The 19,037-nt window shown below is 39.8% G+C and overlaps 2 protein-coding genes across 2 annotated transcripts; one reads left to right on the plus strand and one right to left on the minus strand.

Moving 5' to 3' along the window:
* Positions 1 to 4,433: 4,433 nt before the first annotated feature.
* LOC135116316 (craniofacial development protein 2-like) lies at positions 4,434 to 5,540 on the minus strand. Its single transcript, XM_064033668.1, has one exon. It carries the CDS (start codon positions 5,538 to 5,540, stop codon positions 4,434 to 4,436), a length of 1,107 nt encoding a protein of 368 aa, XP_063889738.1.
* A 2,802-nt stretch (positions 5,541 to 8,342) lies between these two features.
* On the plus strand, positions 8,343 to 11,045 carry LOC135116300 (uncharacterized). The gene is made up of 2 exons (XM_064033659.1): positions 8,343 to 8,855; positions 9,952 to 11,045. The coding sequence occupies exons 1-2, from the start codon at positions 8,560 to 8,562 to the stop codon at positions 10,832 to 10,834; spliced, it is 1,179 nt and encodes a 392-aa protein (XP_063889729.1). The 5' UTR covers positions 8,343 to 8,559; the 3' UTR covers positions 10,835 to 11,045.
* The last annotated feature ends 7,992 nt before the right edge of the window (positions 11,046 to 19,037 follow it).

The raw sequence follows: 19,037 nt of genomic DNA on the forward strand, positions 1-19,037 counted from the left end.
TAAAAAAAAAAAAAAAAAAAAAAGAAAGAAAGAAAGAAAAAGAAAAGAAACATCCTACATGGGAAAACAAAACAGCACTATCGTAAACGTGTCTTTTGAGTGTTTTTTAGTATGTTAGGTATCAAAACGCTAAAACACATGCAAAAACACCCATTATAGAAAAAAAAAAAAAACAATAATATGATAAACGTGAATTTTGAGTGTCCTTGAGCTTGTTAGGTACCAAAACGCTAAGAATGTATACAAAGTACCGAATATGGGAAAATAAATTTTATTAAGAGAAACGTGTTTTTAAGCTTCTTAGGTACAAAAAGGCTAAAAACACATGAATAGCACTCTATATGGAGAAAAAAATGGATCATTACCAAAAAACCTGTATTATGTGTGATCACCACCATGCTTGGGACGAAAACGCCAAAATGCATGCAAAGCACCCGATAAGAAGAATCAGAACAACATCCCTAAAAACGTATAAAATGAGTGTTTTTTAGCGTGTTACGTACCATGCAAATAATTTTATTTCGGAAAAGAAAGCAACATTATCAAAAATGTGTCTTTTGAGTGTTTTCAACTTCTTACGAACCAAAAACGCTATAAAGCGTGGAAAACACGCTATAATGGAAAACAAAACTTCATCAAAATTGTGATTTTTTTTTAATGTTTTGAGCTTCTTACGTACTAAAACGCCAGAACGCTTACAAAACGCTTACTCTTTCTTGAAGAAACTGAACATTACCAAAAACGTGAGTTTTGGGAATTTTCGAACTTGTTAGATACCAGAGCATCAAAATGCATGCAAATCACCGATATGGGGTAAAGAGGCTACATTACCATGAACGGGTCATTTGAGTGTTGATGAGCGTATTATGCACCACACCGCCAAAAGGCACGGAAAACACCCTATTTGCAAAAAAAAAAAAAAAAAAAAAAAAAAAAAAATTGAGGTTCTTACATACTAAAACACCAAAACTCATGCAATACACTCTTTAAGGGGAAACAGAGCAACTTCATGAAAAACGTATATTTTGAGTGTCTTTGAACTTGTTAGGTTCCAAAACACTTAAAATTATTGCGAATTACCTAATACAGAAAACGAAACGATATTAACAAATGTGTATTATGATTGTTTTTCCGCTTTTTTTTTTTTTGTATCAATATGCTAAAACACATGATTAGCACTATATATGGAAAAACAGAATATTATTATATTATTACCAAAGACGTTTATTATGAGTTGTTACCACTATGTTAGGGACTAAAACGACAAAATGCATACAATGCACCTGATAAGAATTTCTTCTTATTAGGTGCACATTAGTATGCAGATTAATAAAAACAGGGAATATGAGTTTTTTTCAGCTTGTTAGGTACCAAAACACTAAGTTGCATGAAAACACCTTATTTGGGAAAATAAAACATTACCAAAAAAGTGTCTTTGAAGAGTTTTCTGCTTCTTACGTACCAAAACGCTTGCTAACTCCCTTTCTGAAGAAATAGAACAATGTGTGTTTTGAGTGTTTTTGAGCTTGTTAGGTTCCAAAACTGCATGCAAAGCACCCGATATTGGGTAACGAGACGATATTACCAGAAACGTGGCATTTCATTATATATGAACGTATTAGGCACCAAAACGCTAAAAAGCATGGAAAACGTACTAAAAGGAAATCAAAACAATATTTTTTTTTTCAAATTACGCTAATTCAAGCGTAAAATCACGAAACTCTTTAAAAAACCAATCGAAGTAACTAAGGGAAAGTATGTCTGACTTTTCCACATATTCTTATGTACGAGTATATATCCTGTGAATTTCAAGTCTCTAGCTGCAGTAAGTAAATTACTCAAACTCTTTCAACTTTATCGCTTGGTATCTAAAAATAGCGGATTTTGTCATATAAAAATTATCTCCTCCTGTTACACATATATGGGCTATTGCAGCTTATGAAAGTATGAGAGGTAAAATAATGTCTGCTATAGAAATTATTGTTTGGTTTTAATTTTGGTTTTTGACAAATATTTGAATGTCATTTAGTTTTTCATCGAAAAAAAAAATAATATGTTTACTTTTGTACCAAAAAAAAAAAAAACGATAGCAAACATTGATCTCTTATCCTTCCTGATTAAAATATTTTTTGAATGAAAGTAGTTGGTCGATAAATAAGGAAGGAGATACGAGTTGAACACAAGTAATTTAATATGGGATTCACGATTCTACAACAGCCCCCTCAAAAGATACGATTTTGATAAAGTTGTTTTGTTTCCAGTATAATGTGTTTTCCATAATTTTTGGCGTTTTGGTACGTAAAAAAAAAAAGAAAAACACTCATAAAACACTCATTTTTATACATTTTTACTTTTTGAAGTTTTATTGACAAATTACTATTGCTTCATTGTAAGTGGACATGTTAAGCTAGGAATGGAGCAAATAAACAAGAGTAGTGAATGATAACAGACCACCAAAATCTCCCTTTGCCTGTGTCAAGTCCTACCACCATGTTTTATGTTTAAATTATTCCACAACCAATGGAGCATTAGTAATTTGTCAATAAAATTCCATATCGATGGTGACAATACGCAAAAATACATAAATATAAAAACATGGTGGTATGACTTAATATATGCAAAGGGAAAAGATTTAGGTGCTCTGCTATCAATCACTACTCGTGTTTACTTGCTTTTTTTTTCCTATCCTAACATATCCACATACAATAAAGCAATAGTAATTTGCCAATAAAACCTCAAAAAATAGTTGATAATACGTAAAAATAAACAAAATACTTGAGTAATGCTTTGATGCTGTCGCCTCGACATGGTGCCCATGCGCAGTGGCGTCACCCGCGAGAAATTTGGACCCGGGAGAGATTTGGCACGACATCGGAACACTGCGTTCGGTTTGCAATGTTGATAACTCAGCATGGGCGGGCGTGAGGCATGAACATAACGCTCTCTCTCTCTCTCTCTCTCTCTCTCTCTCTCTCTCTCTCTCTCTCTCTCTCTCTCTCTGCGCCTATGATACAGGGAGCAGTGACGTGACACACACGGTTCAGGGGAACGGAGTCATGTAGGCCTGCCTTCTTGTTATCTGTCTTTCACTTCTGTCTGGCATCGTAGTGTGGTATAGGCAGGAAACAGGCGTTCTCTCTCTCTCTCTCTCTCTCTCTCTCTCTCTCTCTCTCTCTCTCTCTCTCTCTCTCTCTCTCTCTCTCTCTCTCTTGGGGGGCAGCCACAACTCCCTTATATAAGGTCGGTCCCTCCGTGAATAGCCAGCACACTGCTGCTCACCTTCCATGCCACTTCCGGTCTCTCCAGGCTGCCTCCGCGAGTAGCTACTGCATCATTGCCAACGCCTAACTTCACTAACCGACGGCACAGTGCGTGAGTTGGAGGAGTCTGCAAGGGGATTTTAGTATATCTTCTTCTTCATACGACCTTAATCCCACGGTCTTGCAGGGTCAGCCGCTCGAGTTATCCTTCTCCATCTGTTTCTATCCATTGCATCATCTTCCTGCACTCCCAGCTTGTTCATATCACTCCTTATTACGTCTCTCCATCTTATTCTCTGTCTACCAACCCTCCTTCTCCCCCTAACTTCCACCATCATTGCCTTCCTCACTGGTTCATCCTATATATTTTTCCTGTATCTGTCGCACAATAAATGTTGCATCTACAGTGCTCAAACCCCTCATAAAATCCAAACTGGTGGGTGTGTATTTTGACCATCTCTCTCAGCCTCCCTTCTATCACTCTCTAGTATTTTCAGGTTATGCTCCAACAGCTTAATACCTCTGTAGTTTTCACAACTTAATATATCTCCTTTCTGCTTATACAACTTAACCATTCTACTTTCCTTCCAGTCTTCAGGCATTTTCTCCGTGCTCCAAATCTTTTCTAACAATGAGTATGTCCACTCCACTCCAAACTCTCCCAGTGCTTTAATCATTTCTATTGTTACTTCATATTCTCCTCCTGCCTTGTTAGCCTTTCCCTTCTTTATGGCTTTATCCACTTCCCTTCTACTTATGTTGGGTATTGGCCCTTCCACTGGTAATGTTTCACTTAGTTCTTCATATTCATTTTCCATGTTTAACAGGTTTGAGAAATATTCCTGCCATCTTCTTTTTATGTCTTCCTCCATCATAAGAATGTCTCCGTTTTGGTCCTTTACTATTGCTACTATTCATTACCTTCACTACTCTGTATATAATCTTCTCTCCGTCTGGTGTATCCAGCCTCTCATACCAATCTCTGTATGTATTACTCTTTGCTCTGGCTACTGCTCTTTTTGCCTGCTTCTTGGCTTGTCTGTAATTTTCTTTAGTGGTGTCATTCTCAATGTCTTTCATTTGTTTCAGTGCTAACTTCTTATCTTTATTGCAGCTTGGACCTCGTCATTCCACCATCATGTATCTTTCTCTTCTTTTGGTTTCCCACTCGTCTTACCACAAATCTCTGTTGCTTTTGCTACTAATATATCTCATATCTTCCCACACCTCCGCTGCTGTTTCTGGTAAGCTGCCAGTTCTGTGTCTTTCCCTGAACGTTTCTTCAACTTTGTTTCTAAACTCATTCTTCTTTTCACTTTTCAGCTTCCAGACTTTAATCTTCTTCTTTCTTTCCTCTTTCCTTCTCTTCCTTCCACTTTTCATCCTAAAATCTGCTACTAATAATCTATGTTGCGTCACCACTGGTTCTCCAGGTATAACTTTGCAATCCATTACAAGTCGTTTGTCTTCTCTTCTTACCAGGATGTAGTCAATCTGTGTCTCATTCTGACCGTTTTTATATATAATTAGATGGATTTGTCTCTTCTTTAACCAAGTATTCAATATTGTAATTTCTGCTGCTTCTGCCATTTCCAGTAATCGCTCACCTTCCACATTTCGTCTTCCGAAACCAATTCCACCATGGACTCCTTCATACCCATTACCACTTTCTCCTACATGTGCATTCATGTCTCCAGCTATTACTATTAATTCTGTTCGTGCTATACTTTCTATATACTCTTCAAGTTTTTCTCTAAATTCCTCTTTCTCCTCATCTCTGCAACCCTGCTGAGGTGCATATGCAGATACAATATGCCATATTTTTCCATCTCTGATTAGTTTCATTCCCATTAACCTGTCGTTAACTCTTTTAACTTCAGTAACCTGTTCCTGTACATCTGGATGAAGAATAATGCCCACTCCATTTTTCTTTGTACTTTCTCCAGCATAATACACTTTGTATCCTTCTCCTATTTTTCTAGCACTGTTTCCTTTCCATTTAGTTTCTTGGATGCACAATATTTTGATATTCTTTCTCTGCATTGCATCCACTAGCTCTCTTCCTTTGCCTGTAAGACTTCCAATGTTCCAGTTACCTATTCTAATTCTTAGCTTCTTTTTCCAGTTTTTGGTCTTGTTTCCCACTATCTTCTTTAACCGCAGTCGTGGGTCCTGCGGTACCTTTTGCCCATTTTCCACTGCAACCAGGGGTTGTTGCAGCGCGTCGCTTAAGGGGGACGCCCTAGCCATACTATTGTCCACAAATAACTCGAGATCCATTATTTATGTTTGGTCTTGTTTTTGACGCTCGGTTGACTAGACCTGTCAGCAACACTCCCCATTTATCCGGGCTTGTGACCGGCATTGAGTTGGGCTGGCTTGCCCCCCTAGTGGCTGGGTTGAATTTTGGTATATATCTGATGATAATTACAAATGTCTATTTTCATAATTCATCGGAAAATGTTCATTATATGCAAGTACGAGTGATTTTTCTAAGAAATCAATGACATTAGTAATTACAGACAATATTAAGTTTGAAGCGTTTGCAAAAGAACTAAATGTTATATCATGTTAATCACCTTTAATTCTTTAGCTCTCCATATTAAATGTTTGAAAACTTTCTCACTTTAAGCAAAGGCGGTACAGTTCGAGAATCACTGCTATAGACAAACAGGTACTATATAGTATAGATAAATGGCAGATGTTATTTCTTTGTGATTTTATCAGTATTGTTTGATTGTTGATTACTCTATTAATTTTGTTGTGTGATTCTTAAAAAAAAAAAAAATTGTACAAATGTCATTGCTAGGGGACATTATAAGTGGAATGCTACATTTCTCTCTTCTAAGTCTTTTATCAACTGCTGTATCTGTTGACTCATTTCCCATCTGTTTCTTTTTTCCTTGCAGTTAGTCTAAATTCTGATTCACTCATAAATACTTTCTTAACTGTCCTGGTATTTTATTGTGAGGGCTTATGCATATATTCTTTCTGTTATTTTTCCTTCAGTGTATCTTCAAAATAGTTTGCGTTCATGACATTTTTCATAGACTATCCTTCCCAAATATTTGATTTATTTTCTTATCCCCACATATGAATTCCCTCATGATTTATATTCTACTCAATTTCTGTGAAAATTAATGATATATTACTATCGTATATACTGACATTTAATGTAAACACCTTGACGAGGAATGAGACTAAGATAGCACAGGGAGCTTTCTTTTGGGACAGTTGTATACAATGAGTAACGTATGTGATTCTTACAGGATGTTCCATAAACGAGCAGCAGGTCTGCCAAGCTCCAAAGTCCTGTGATTTTTTTTACTGAGGAAGGATTAGTTTCATGAATCATGAAGGCATCCATGAGCATCATGTGAGCTTGGATGTGGGCAAATGTGGGAGGTGGTGATTGGCATGAACACTGCTGGCTTTGGTTCTGAGGCATTGAGTTATCTCACACAAACCAGACATTGACCACCAGTCGCTGCTAGTCTAATCAAGACCTAAATCCTTATTATCTGGTCTAGTTTTGGTCACAATTACCCCAATATGCTTTTTCAGCAGTTCTTTTGTGAGGTAATCAGCTGCTGTCCTGTGAAACATCATCACGGTTATCCCCTTGTGGAGGAGTTTTAAGGAATAGGTGTTAAATACGTAGATGGAGGAAGCATCAAACAAGAAAGCTACTTAGTGTGTGGTGAGTCTGTATTTTTGGGTCACTACAGACTTTTTAATTCTGTGCTCTCAAATTTGTAAATATGTGATACCTTTTATTTTTCACTTTGTATAACATCTGGAAAAATACTAGTTTTTACCGACGTACATCAATTTTGCATAGAAAATTTTTTTTCTATTGTATTTCAAGGAGACTGTCCTGAAGTTACGACAGAAGTAATGCATGATTTACCCTTTGACATGGGAAATTATGTAAGGAACTTGTGCACCCAAGATGTGCAAAATGTGGCTTCTATTAAGTGATATAAATTTGTCTTAGAATGTGGAATATTCAGTAATTGCATTCGTGCTTGCCTTACATAAGGAAATGCACCACCAATAACACTGCACATCTTAGATGAACCCAATAAGGTGAAATGTTTTTATTAGTGTTTTTTTTTTTTCATCATGGTACAAATAATGATTTCTTATAAACATGCAATTCACAGCAGCTTTTTGGCATATGCCCTGCCATTTCAACCTTCCATTACTGTGTAGAAAACCTTTTATATGAAGGTGTTAACTACTCCTTTGGTAATAGAGTGTATGTGTGTTGTGTTCTATCTTAATAATAGTATCTCTAAAATATGTAAAGATCACATTCTTTAGGTTTCTTTTATTTTCTTTTATTATTATTATTATTATTATTATTATTATTATTATTATTATTATTATTATTATTATTATTATTATTTATTGTTGATTATTATTGTTATTTTTTGCTATTATCATTTGTTATCATCATTATTATTATTGCTACCATTATTATTATTATTATTATTTACATTATTATTGTTATTAGTGTCAGTTTTAATATTACTGTATTATTATATTATGTATATTTTTTTTGGTGAAAATGCTATATGTATAAGATATTGCAGGTATAAGATATAATTTTATAATTCATAATAAAGTAAAACTGTTATATTTATTTATAAATTCATTAAAGACAAAAAAAAAGTTGGGGGAGGGGTTGAGGTGAAGGGGAAGTATTTAAGATACTCTTGAAAACATTTCCTTCGAATATACTCGTCACCAACAGGTGGCAGCACCACCACTGTCCAAACTAAATCACACCACTACTTCCTTCTTATTTGTTTCTTGGTTTTCTCTCACACCCATTCTGCACACACACACACACACACACACACATATACATATATATATATATATATATATATATATATATATATATATATATATATATATATATATATATATATATATATATATATATATATATATATATATATATATATATATATATATATATATATATATATATATATATATATATATATATATATATATATATATATATATATATATATATATATATATATATATATATATATTAAGGGTGTATATGGGCAGGAGTCTTTCTCTAATACATATCTCACTGAATGTGATAGCTAGTTGAGCATCTTAGGCCCCTTTCAGACGTATCGACTTTACGCCGTCCGCCGTCTAGGACCCAGCGCCGTGCATTCCAGAGAGAGCGCCGTGGTGTCGACGGCGGGCGCCGTTGACACAACGGCACGGCCTGTGCCGTCCACCTGCCAGTTGCCTCCATTCTTTCATCATGGACACACAGGACCACCTGCTCTACCTATATTACTTATATTTAAAAAGAAAAAAACAACGTTCACACAGCAGAAAGTGGGTCCATAATATCAATGTTGCCAGACCAGTGGTTGGAGCTTTTGTCACACTGTATGAGGAACTCAGAAGAGATACAAAAAAGTTTTTCAACTACTTCAGAATGAGCAAAGAATCATTCGATGAGCTCCTCAACAGGTTGAGTCCTCTACTTTGCCATCAAAATTCCAGGATGAGAGACGCCATTTCACCAACAGAAAGACTTGCTGTTACATTAAGGTAAGAAATATCAGTCTTATTTTAGTATTTATTTTGAAATACAGAGAACATAAATAATGCAAAATAAGAAGTAGCCTACATGTTTATTTTTCCTATTATTTCATTTGGTATGTAGAAAGCACCCTAATTACAAAAAATGTAAATTATTACGAAAATAACTTTCCTGAAAATCAATTATGATGTTTACATAAACTCAATTTTATGTATGCCATACATCCAATGGGTACTAATTTTCTAGAGCAAAATCCAAATCAGAACATTGTGAATGCTCACCACTATAAGCAGAGGTGCTTGACTGTACTGAATGTGGTGAATGAAGAGGTGTAGAATAGGCTGTAGTTGGAGGCACAGTGATACCAGGCTGAGTATCAGGGGAACTATTTCCCACATTAGGTGGATGTGCGGGTGAGTAACGCCAGTGTGTGTGTGTGTGTTTCACATGATCAGGATAATAAGAATGCATATGTGGAGATGGTTGAATGGCATGCTCACTCGGAACAGGCCATACAGGACCCTTGGGAGTTTGTTGAGATCGGTGAATACTCTGAATCATTTTTATTACTCCACTTTGGAATTCTAATGTTTCAGTGTCATCCAACTTCTGCAGTGAGGGTAAAATACCTTTAAAAAAACTAACATGACGATCCTCTGGCTCCTGTAGTTTGTTTAAAATAGACTTTTCTATATCTGTCACAAGCGTTTTCTGTCTTTTACCTTTTCCCTGAGTTGATGTTGAGGGTTGAGGGTCGGAGAGTGTGGGTATGTCGCGGCTTATCTCTTCATGCTCTTCTTCTTCTACAGCACTTGAAACTGTCTCCTTCCTCTTGGTATTCTTCTGCAGGAATGACATGTTGTCACTATATATGTATTTTCTAATTGATTTTGCTTTGGATCCTGTTTTTTTTTTCATCTTCAAGCTTCTTTAGATATTTGATGTACCGGTCTCTGATGTTAGTCCATTTTGTACTTATCATCTTGCCTAGAAAGAAAAAAAACAGTAAACTTTAATAGTGACCATGCTTAATCAAAATTTCTATCTATTTTTTTCCTGTTGTTGGTTCAGTGTTTTACACAGTAATATTGCTTATCTTTTCAGATACCTGGCAAGTGGCAACACTTTTACGGATCTACACTATAGTTATCGAATGGGTGTGTCGACCATCTCTTCGATTGTGCAAGAGGTTTGTGGCAACATATGGGTGACCCTGAATCACGAATGTATACCACCACTATCAGAGGAAAGGCTGGAGGGCATTGCTGCTGGCTTCCATAGGAAAACTCAATTTCCACATTGTATAGGGGCAGTGGATGGCAAACACATCAGGATCATTAAGCCATGTGACAGCGGGTCTTTGTTTTGGAACTACAAGGACTTTTACTCAATGGTATTGCTGGCCGTGGCTGATAGTGAGTATAGATTTGTGTTCGTGAACATTGGTGCTTATGGGAAAGACTGTGATTCATCATTGTTTAAGGAGACACAGCTTTGGAGAGACATTGCTAACAATGATCTCCCTATCCCCAAGCCAAAGCCCTTGTCTGAGTCTATACCAGGTTGCACTCCATATGTGTTTGTTGGAGACGAAGGATTTGGTATTCACATGAATCTTATGCGACCTTACTCAGGGAAAATTATGGATCAGCAAAAAAGAGTTTTCAACTACCGGTTGAGTAGAGCAAGGAGGTACGTAGAATGCTCATTTGGGATATTGTCTAATAAATGGAGAGTATTCCATAGGCCACTCAATGTGTCAGTGGAACTGAGTATGAAAATTGTACAGGCATGTTGTGTACTGCACAATTTTGTGAGAGAGCGAGATGGTTACAACTTCGAAGACACACTCACAATCGAAGGATTTAATGCCGTTCCATACATGGAGGGTGAACGCGGAAACAAATCTGGTAATGATATCCGCAAAGCTTTTGCTGAGTACTTTATGACACAAGAAGGGTCAGTTGCGTGGCAGTGGAAAATGTAAAGAAGACAATGATGATGTATAGGAGTAACCTGTTAGCCTGTTACATTATACAAGACTTAGCTGATTATGACTGTATACTAAGGTAGTATTTATTGTATACCTAAGCATGTATCGCATGTATGTCTTCATACTTATGTATCAGTATAACTAATATTTTCATTATATATGAATCACCAGCCATATGAACATTTTTTTTAGTTGGAGCATAGAGTTTGGGAATAAAAACATGTATAAATAAATAATAAATATGTACATGAATTTTGTTTCTGTATTCAATATATTCTGTAGTGGGGTGGACAAGCTGCTACTGTACAACAGAATAAATTGGGGTGAGGTAACAACCACCTGAAAAAATTTCACACACACACACACACACACACACATCTACGAATGGAAGCACAAAGGAATCATAAACAAACATAGAACACATAAACACAAACAAACATTATCTTGATCAACACAAGACATACCTTGCACACTAGACATTAATATGAAAAGTTCATGTACTCACCATATTTGTTCTTTGCATCGTCACTCATAGACTCAAAGCCCGGGTTCAGATGATTGCAGACTTCCCTCCATGCTGCAGTGGTTTCAGTCTTGGACTTATATGCTTCAAGGCTTTTGTCCCAGAGAACAGGCCTCTCTTCAACCAGGCTAATCAACAATTCAACGTCTACATCAACGTCTTCCATTATCAATGGTGAGCAATACTACAAACACGTCTGTGGTCAGGAAACGACTGAAGTGGTGTGACACGCTACTCGCGCCGTCCACTTCAGACGGCGGAACGTCGACACGTTTGAACAAGTCCATAGAGACCTGTGTACATTTAAATTTTAGACTTCACCTCCAAGAAACATCTGGGCTAACATTTACTATGGAAAACAGCAAAGATGGAGCTATGCCCTTTCTCGACGTCCCAGTGCAACAAGAAGAAGGAAGATTTACCACCAGCGTCTACACAAAACCAACGAATCCTGGACTCTGCTTGAACGGACGAAGTGAGTGTCCCACGAGGTACAAGGATTCCACTATCTCAGCCTACATCAGAAGAGCGCTTACACACTGCAGCACGTGGAAACAAGTCCACCAAGAAATACAGCGCTCAACTCAAGTCCTCATAAACAACAATTTCCGTGAAAAGGACATCAACCGCCTAGTAAAGAAAATTGTCGACAGCTGGCATAACAAGAAGCAACAAGAGGATAAGAAAGGGAACATCAACATCTTCTATAAAGCAACTTTCTCTACCGCCTACGAAGAAGATGAGAGGGCCATCACGCAGATTGTGAAGAGGAACATCAAGCCTTCCGACCCTGACAGACAAGTTAAACTGATAATTTATTACAACACCAAGAAAACCAGCCATCTTCTTCTGAAAAATAACCCCTCAAAAAAGAAAGAGAGCCTTCAAAAGTCACATGTCATATATAGGTTTACATGTAACCAAGGGAATTGTGAAGTCCTTCCCTCCACCTATGTTGGCATGACGACAACAAGACTCTCCCAACGACTAACTTTCCACCTCGCAACAGGAGCACCCAAGAAACATCTGAAGGAGAAGTATAACATAAACATCACAAGAGGAATGCTAGTAGATAAAACGGAGATCATAACTACATGCCCAGACACCAGGCGTCTCCCCATCTTAGAAGCATTATATATAAAAGAGACAAACCCTACATTAAATCAACAATCCGAAGACCTACAAGCATTACCAAGCGCGCGAAGACCCAGCTTGGATAGCACCCCAGCACAGCCCGCGACAGCCGTCAGCCAATCAGAGACCAGGACGCGCAGCGGGGTGACAAGCCTACCGGTATAAATACAGCCCCGCAATCAGCTTGAGCTGACGAAACCCAAATTGAAGAAATACACGCAATCCCAAAAGCTCACATGATCAAAATACGTCTCCGGTCGAAACAACAGGCCGACCTCATCAAAAATAAAGGCATCAAAATATTTTCGCAAATAGTACCTTCTTATAACATTAATATTGAAGAATACAGACCGGTTACACAGTGTTACAAATGCTATAAATTCAGCCACCGCACTAACCAGTGCAAAGACACTGAACAGATCTGCTCTAAGTGTGCAGCTAAGGGCCACGACTACAAGAACTGCCAATCATCCACCTTAAAATGCATAAACTGTGAAGGGGAACACACAGCGGTCTCCTTTAAATGTCCCATAAAACGTGAGAGTCAGCAACAACAAAATTCTCCAAAACCTACCCCAATTACAACTACCTATGCACAAGCCACCACACCCAATACTCCCACACAAACTACTTCTAACACAAACACAAACTCAGAGAAACTTCTGCTTGCAGAAATTATCATAAAATATTCAATTCAGACCTCTTTTGGCGACTTAAAAAAGCAAGCTGAAACCATGAATTCCCTGCTTGAATATAACGGTTGCCCCACAATAAAGCTTCCACCAAACTTCCAACAAACCAACCAACAACACTTTAAACAACATTTCCAACAAAACGAAGAGATACACACTCCAACACCCCCACTTCAGCAACCCGAACTTACCACACCCAACGACACCAGTTCCCTCTCACCTAGGGACATGGGCTCCGAAGAAGACCCAGCTTCTGGGGAATTGCAGCCCCAGAAGTCCCCTCCAACACAATCCACTCCTACCACTACCATTACCAGTGCCATTACTTCTACCAACACAACCAACAACACCACAAAAAAGACTGACACAAAACGCCTGCTCACAAACCAACCCCAACCTTCACCCCCATCTACACGAACCGCATTAAGGGGTAGGAAAAACACCTAACACACTCAACAATGATCACAGTAGTACAACTAAACTGTCGCGGTTTCTGGAATAACAGACACCTTATCTCAGAAGCAATTCGATCTATCGATCCAGACATCGTCCTTCTCAACCACACAGGCACACCTCTTAAACCCATCAAACTTTACGGATACAACACACGCTACACAACAGGTACGCGCCATGATGGCGTAGCTATCATGGTAAAATGTACCATCAAACACATCCACATAACCGACTGGCCTTCAGCTCACTTCCTGGCCACCAAGATCGAAACACAACACGGGCAATTTCTAATCGCCACAACGTACAGCAGACCGGATACTGGGCTCCCTCTCACCAGCCTCAACAATCTCTTCAACCACACAAACCTACCAGTCTACATACTGGCAGACCTTAATGCCAGTCACACGGCATTTCGACACAACAAGAACAACCAACACGGACACGAACTTCTGCAACTCACACAACTAAAACGCCTCCGTTTCCTTGGCCCTGACTTTCCTACCTGCTATACCCACAATGGGAATGGCAGGCCGGATCTCATTCTCTCCAATCGGCAGTCCCTACCTTTCCACCACCACATCTCCCACGGACCCCTCTGTGGTTCAGACCACGTTCCCATAATCCTAAAAATATCCTCCAACCCCATATCTATCCCATCCCCACCTGTCCCCGACTACCGCTCCGCCGATTGGGAGGGATTCAGGGAAACACTTACAGATCTACACCGACCAACACAGCTCGAAGGCCAACCATATACAGAAATAGACAGCGCCCTAGAGAAACTACACAGTGACATCCTGACATCAGCCAACAGATACACACCAAAGAAACAACACACAATTCACATAGACTTCAGACCCTCCATAAAAACACAACGACTACTAGTGTGCTACAGAACACGCTTTTTACAAAACATGAACAGCCTCATTCCCATCTACAGAGACCTCTGCACCCTTCGCACACACATACTAAATAGCCTACAGGATGATCACAGCGCTCACTGGAGGACTCTAGTCTCCCGTATGGACGGAGCTCGCTGTAGAAACCCTACTCAGTTCTGGCACATGGTGCACAAGCTGAAGGGATGCCAGCGGGAAAGATTCGAGTACCTCCTAGTGAACGGTGATCGAGTCACCAACCCAGACCAGGTCACCAACACCTTCCAAACACACTGGCGTAACTCCTTCCAACCACACCCTCTCCCTCTTCATGAGCCCAGTATTGCCCACATACACCATATCACCGATATTGTGCGCCGAAACCTAGTAAACACACTACCACATAACATTATACACTTAACACGACTAGACCCACAACACCCTCTCATCACACCCATTGAGGAGGAAGATGTCGCCAGGTTGCTCAGGCACACTCCGCGGCGAGCCCCCGGCCCCTCAGGAGTCACCTGGCCAATGGTGCGGAGCCTTCCTCCAGAAATCATATCCAGCCTGACAAAAATATTCAATGCTTGCCTCGCCTCTGGATACTTCCCAAAGGCTTTTAAAATTTCAAACATCACCCTAATTGCCAAGCCCGAAAAAAAACTCTCACTTACCAGAAAACTATCGCCCCATAAGCCTCCTTGAAATTCTTGGAAAAACATTTGAGCGTCTAATCAATTTAAGATTGAGAGCGTTCCTCGAAGGTAACGGATTGCTGGCACCACAGCAGTTCGGTTTCCGGAGGAACGCCTCAACTGAGGACGCACTTAACAGCATAGTAGCCTACCTAAATTTCAACAAGCCATATTACAAGACAGCCCTCGTGACAAAAGATGTCAAAAAAGCTTTTGACACCGTTTGGCACACCGGTTTAAAATACAAAATTTGTAATAACTTTAATCTCCCTTTTTTAACACAACTCATCTTGTGTAGTTTTCTGGAAGAGAGACAGACAAGAATCCGCCACCAGGGCAACTTTTCGACATTTTTTACCCCCCAGGCTGGAGTCCCACAAGGCTCCGTACTCTCCCCCACCCTTTTTAACATGTACACAGCTGACCTACCCCTCCCAGCCCACAATGACTCACTAACTATTCAATACGCGGACGATGTAACGCAATTGGCCCGTGCCAGGTCGTTAGATCTCCTAACCGATAAAATTCAACGGGAACTGATAGCGACTAGCCTATGGGAGATGAAATGGCGAATTCTCTCCCATCCCGAAAAATCAAAAGTCACTTATTTCAACATTAAAAGAAGTCAGCCCCGCCAAATCTCACTAAACAGAATTGATCCAATCCCCACCCCAATTCCCATCAGTAACAACAACAAAGTGCTTGGCCTCACCATAGATAAGCACCTCAACTTCAATATACATATAAAACAAAAAGCAACCATAGCCGCCAAGGCCCTGAGCAGCCTGGAAAGATTTCGCGACAGCAGTACAAAAACAAAACTTCACCTCTACAAAGCTTTCATTCTCCCTCTCTTAACCTACTGCCCTCTTGCCCTCTCTCTCTCTGCTCCCTCCAACCTCTCTAAACTTCAGAAGGTTCAAAACCGAGCAATTCGTTTCGCTCTTGGGACGAAATGGTTCGACTTCCGAACTTCCATTCACGAGGAGTCCAACATCCCCCCTCTTAACATAACACTCCACAATAGAATCGAAAAACAACTAAGCTCCTTCTCCGACAGACACACAATCACATACAATTTCATTACCAACCTCCCCCCAGCTTTCCGTCACCTGCCGCGCTGCAATCTCCTTGATCCCACTGTGCCTCCTGAACCTGTCTTCTAATAATGGACTCCTCCTTTCTTCCCTTCACTATCTCCTTTCTCTGTACCACTCATGGTGTCTGAGTGGCATCATCGTCGTTCTCTCATTCACGTGGGCGGGCCCGCGTGCCAACACCTAGTGGTTTTTTCATATTTTTTGTCTTATGGTTTTGTATTCATATTTTTGTTTTTATGCATTTATTTTTCTGTCTCGCAGCCTAGGTTTTAAGGTGGCACCGGACCGCTCCTGGGAAAGGGACGCGACAAAAAAACACCGCCATTAACATACCATGCCTCTGACCGAGGGAGTGGGGTCGTGTGCCAACACCTAGTGGTTTTTTCATATTTTTTTGTCTTATGGCTTTGTATTCATATTTTTGTTTTTTATACATTATTTTCTTGCCTCGCAGCCTAGGTTTTAAGGGGGCACCGGACCACTTCCAGAGAGACGGGGATAGCACGAACCGCACTCCTCCCACTGACGTCACGGCAATGGGGCCCCCGGCCGTCGGCATGACGTTCCGGTAGCGGTACCCCCCGAGGCAGTTAAGGAGCGGCCAGTACTGATGATGGGGACGGTAACCACACCATTCAGTGGAAGCCACTTCACCCCCCACACAGAGGTAGTCGGGTGCGGCAAGGGCTGGGCAGGAAGGTAGTCAAGAGATGGTGGGGCGGGGCCCTGGAAGCATCCATGCAGGAATCCCCATTCACCCCCCGCCACCAGCGACTTACCGCGTGCAAGCAGATGGTATTAGATTTGACCCCTCGTTGCGGTGAGGGAGCCTTTTCGAGCCTCTGTCATTGCACATCCTACCATCACGTCAATCATTATCACAAACCATCCTCACCCTCCCCATGCACATAACACCACGACATTTTTTATATTCGCTTTTTTTTTTTTTTTTAGCAGGTTGGCCTTTTTGCAGGACGAGTCACAGGACACGAGAAGAAAGGACCGACACCGCTTTTTCATCCACCACATTACATCACACAATAAATATCCCGGCCATCACCAAATCACTCTACTACTATCCGTGGTTCGGAACCCACGTAAAACTGTAGGTCCCTCCGCTATACGGATGTACTTCTTCCTCTGTCCTTCTTTGAACCAATAAAAAGCACAAAAAAAACCTTTATACTCTGACTGTCCTTCACTCCTCTTTCACATCCTGATGGTGCAGGCTCTGGATAGTCTGGCCCCTAACTTGTGCGTGGTTTGGCCCGGGGTTTTGGGTGCGTGGGCGGCATCCGTGGCTGTGGCTGTGTTGGGCTTGGCTTGCTCGGTTGGTGGCGGACTCTCCTGCTTTCCCCGATAAGGACCTTGTCTCCCTTGCCATCTTAGAATGAATATAACACGTTAAAAAAAAAAAAAAAAAAAAAAGATGTCCTTCATAATTCAAATTGCGCCTGTGTTAAGCCCCAGTGACTATTTCTCCTACTACAATTCCCTTCTTATCACCCCCCTATTCTTCCCACTATCCCCACTTCTCCCTCCCCATATTTTCTCTCTTTGTTATGTTATGTTAAGCTTGAGCCATTCTCTCCGACACCCTCAATACGGAAAGACCTTCGCTACTGAAGAAGGGTCAAGGACCCGAAATCGCGATCTAGCGAAACTGACTAGCTTCGGCGAAGTCATACAGCCAATTAAAAAAGAATATAAGACAATCATAAGATATAAGGAAAATATCTTAAGAAAATAATAAATGCTCAACTAGCTATCACATTCAATGATATATATATATATATATATATATATATATATATATATATATATATATATATATATATATATATATATATATATATATATATATATATATATATATATGCGTAATCATATGTTCATAACAATATGAATTGAATGCCTTTGTTCTCAGCCTTTCATTACCCACTAAAATTATTCAAATTACTCACTTGTGGGTAATTACCCATAGGTTGGGAACCACTGCCCTACAACATCCATGAGGACAAGCCCTTCTCATATGTATATATATATATATATATATATATATATATATATATATATATATATATATATATATATATATATATATATATATATATAAAATTGTTGCAGTGCATTTTATCGTTGGCAACACTGGCAATGAAGATGCGTTGCAGCGCTGCAAAAGCTACAAGCTGTGTATCCGCAAAAACTAACAAGCCCAGGTTGATGAACTGGCACTGGTTGGCTAGAACACCAGCCAACCAGAGATGAGCTGAGGTGTTAGGTGTTGCAATCGCTGGAAGAAGACAGTGAGAGGTAGATAACACAATCACAGGTCTGTGCGACTCTGCTCCCCTGACCTGTCCGTGTTACATCACTGCCATGTATCAGAGGCGCAGAGAGAGAGCGCGTTCTGCTTATACCTCACGTCCATGCTGGGTTATCAGCAATGCAAAGAGAACGCAGTGTTCTGGCACTCATTACCCCCTTTGCATCACCAGCAGAACCGAGAGACAAGTACATGTACACATGTGCATGCATTTTCTGGCTACTATGAGAGCCAGTTACAGCCTTTGGTGTTGACAGTAGTATGATATAACCATAAGACAGTGACATGCGGTTTCTCGTTGTACATAGTGTTCTGTAGCGGCAGTGTATTGCTCAGTATGGAGCTGTACTGCTGTGTGCTGAAATTGTGTCTCTGTAAATAAAGACATGGGAA

This window comes from Scylla paramamosain, chromosome 31 (assembly GCF_035594125.1).
Source record: "Scylla paramamosain isolate STU-SP2022 chromosome 31, ASM3559412v1, whole genome shotgun sequence".
Taxonomy (NCBI): Eukaryota; Metazoa; Arthropoda; class Malacostraca; order Decapoda; family Portunidae; genus Scylla; species Scylla paramamosain.

What these genes read in the sequence shown, in the direction of transcription:
- LOC135116300 (XM_064033659.1), top strand. Translation starts at nt 8,560, where the DNA reads ATGGACACACAGGACCACCTGCTCTACCTATATTACTTATATTTAAAA. An exon ending in AGACTTGCTGTTACATTAAG is followed by an intron (nt 8,856 to 9,951) that starts GTAAGAAATATC and finishes TTATCTTTTCAG; the next exon opens with ATACCTGGCAAGTGGCAACA.
- LOC135116316 (XM_064033668.1), bottom strand. Translation starts at nt 5,540, where the DNA reads ATGGATCTCGAGTTATTTGTGGACAATAGTATGGCTAGGGCGTCCCCC.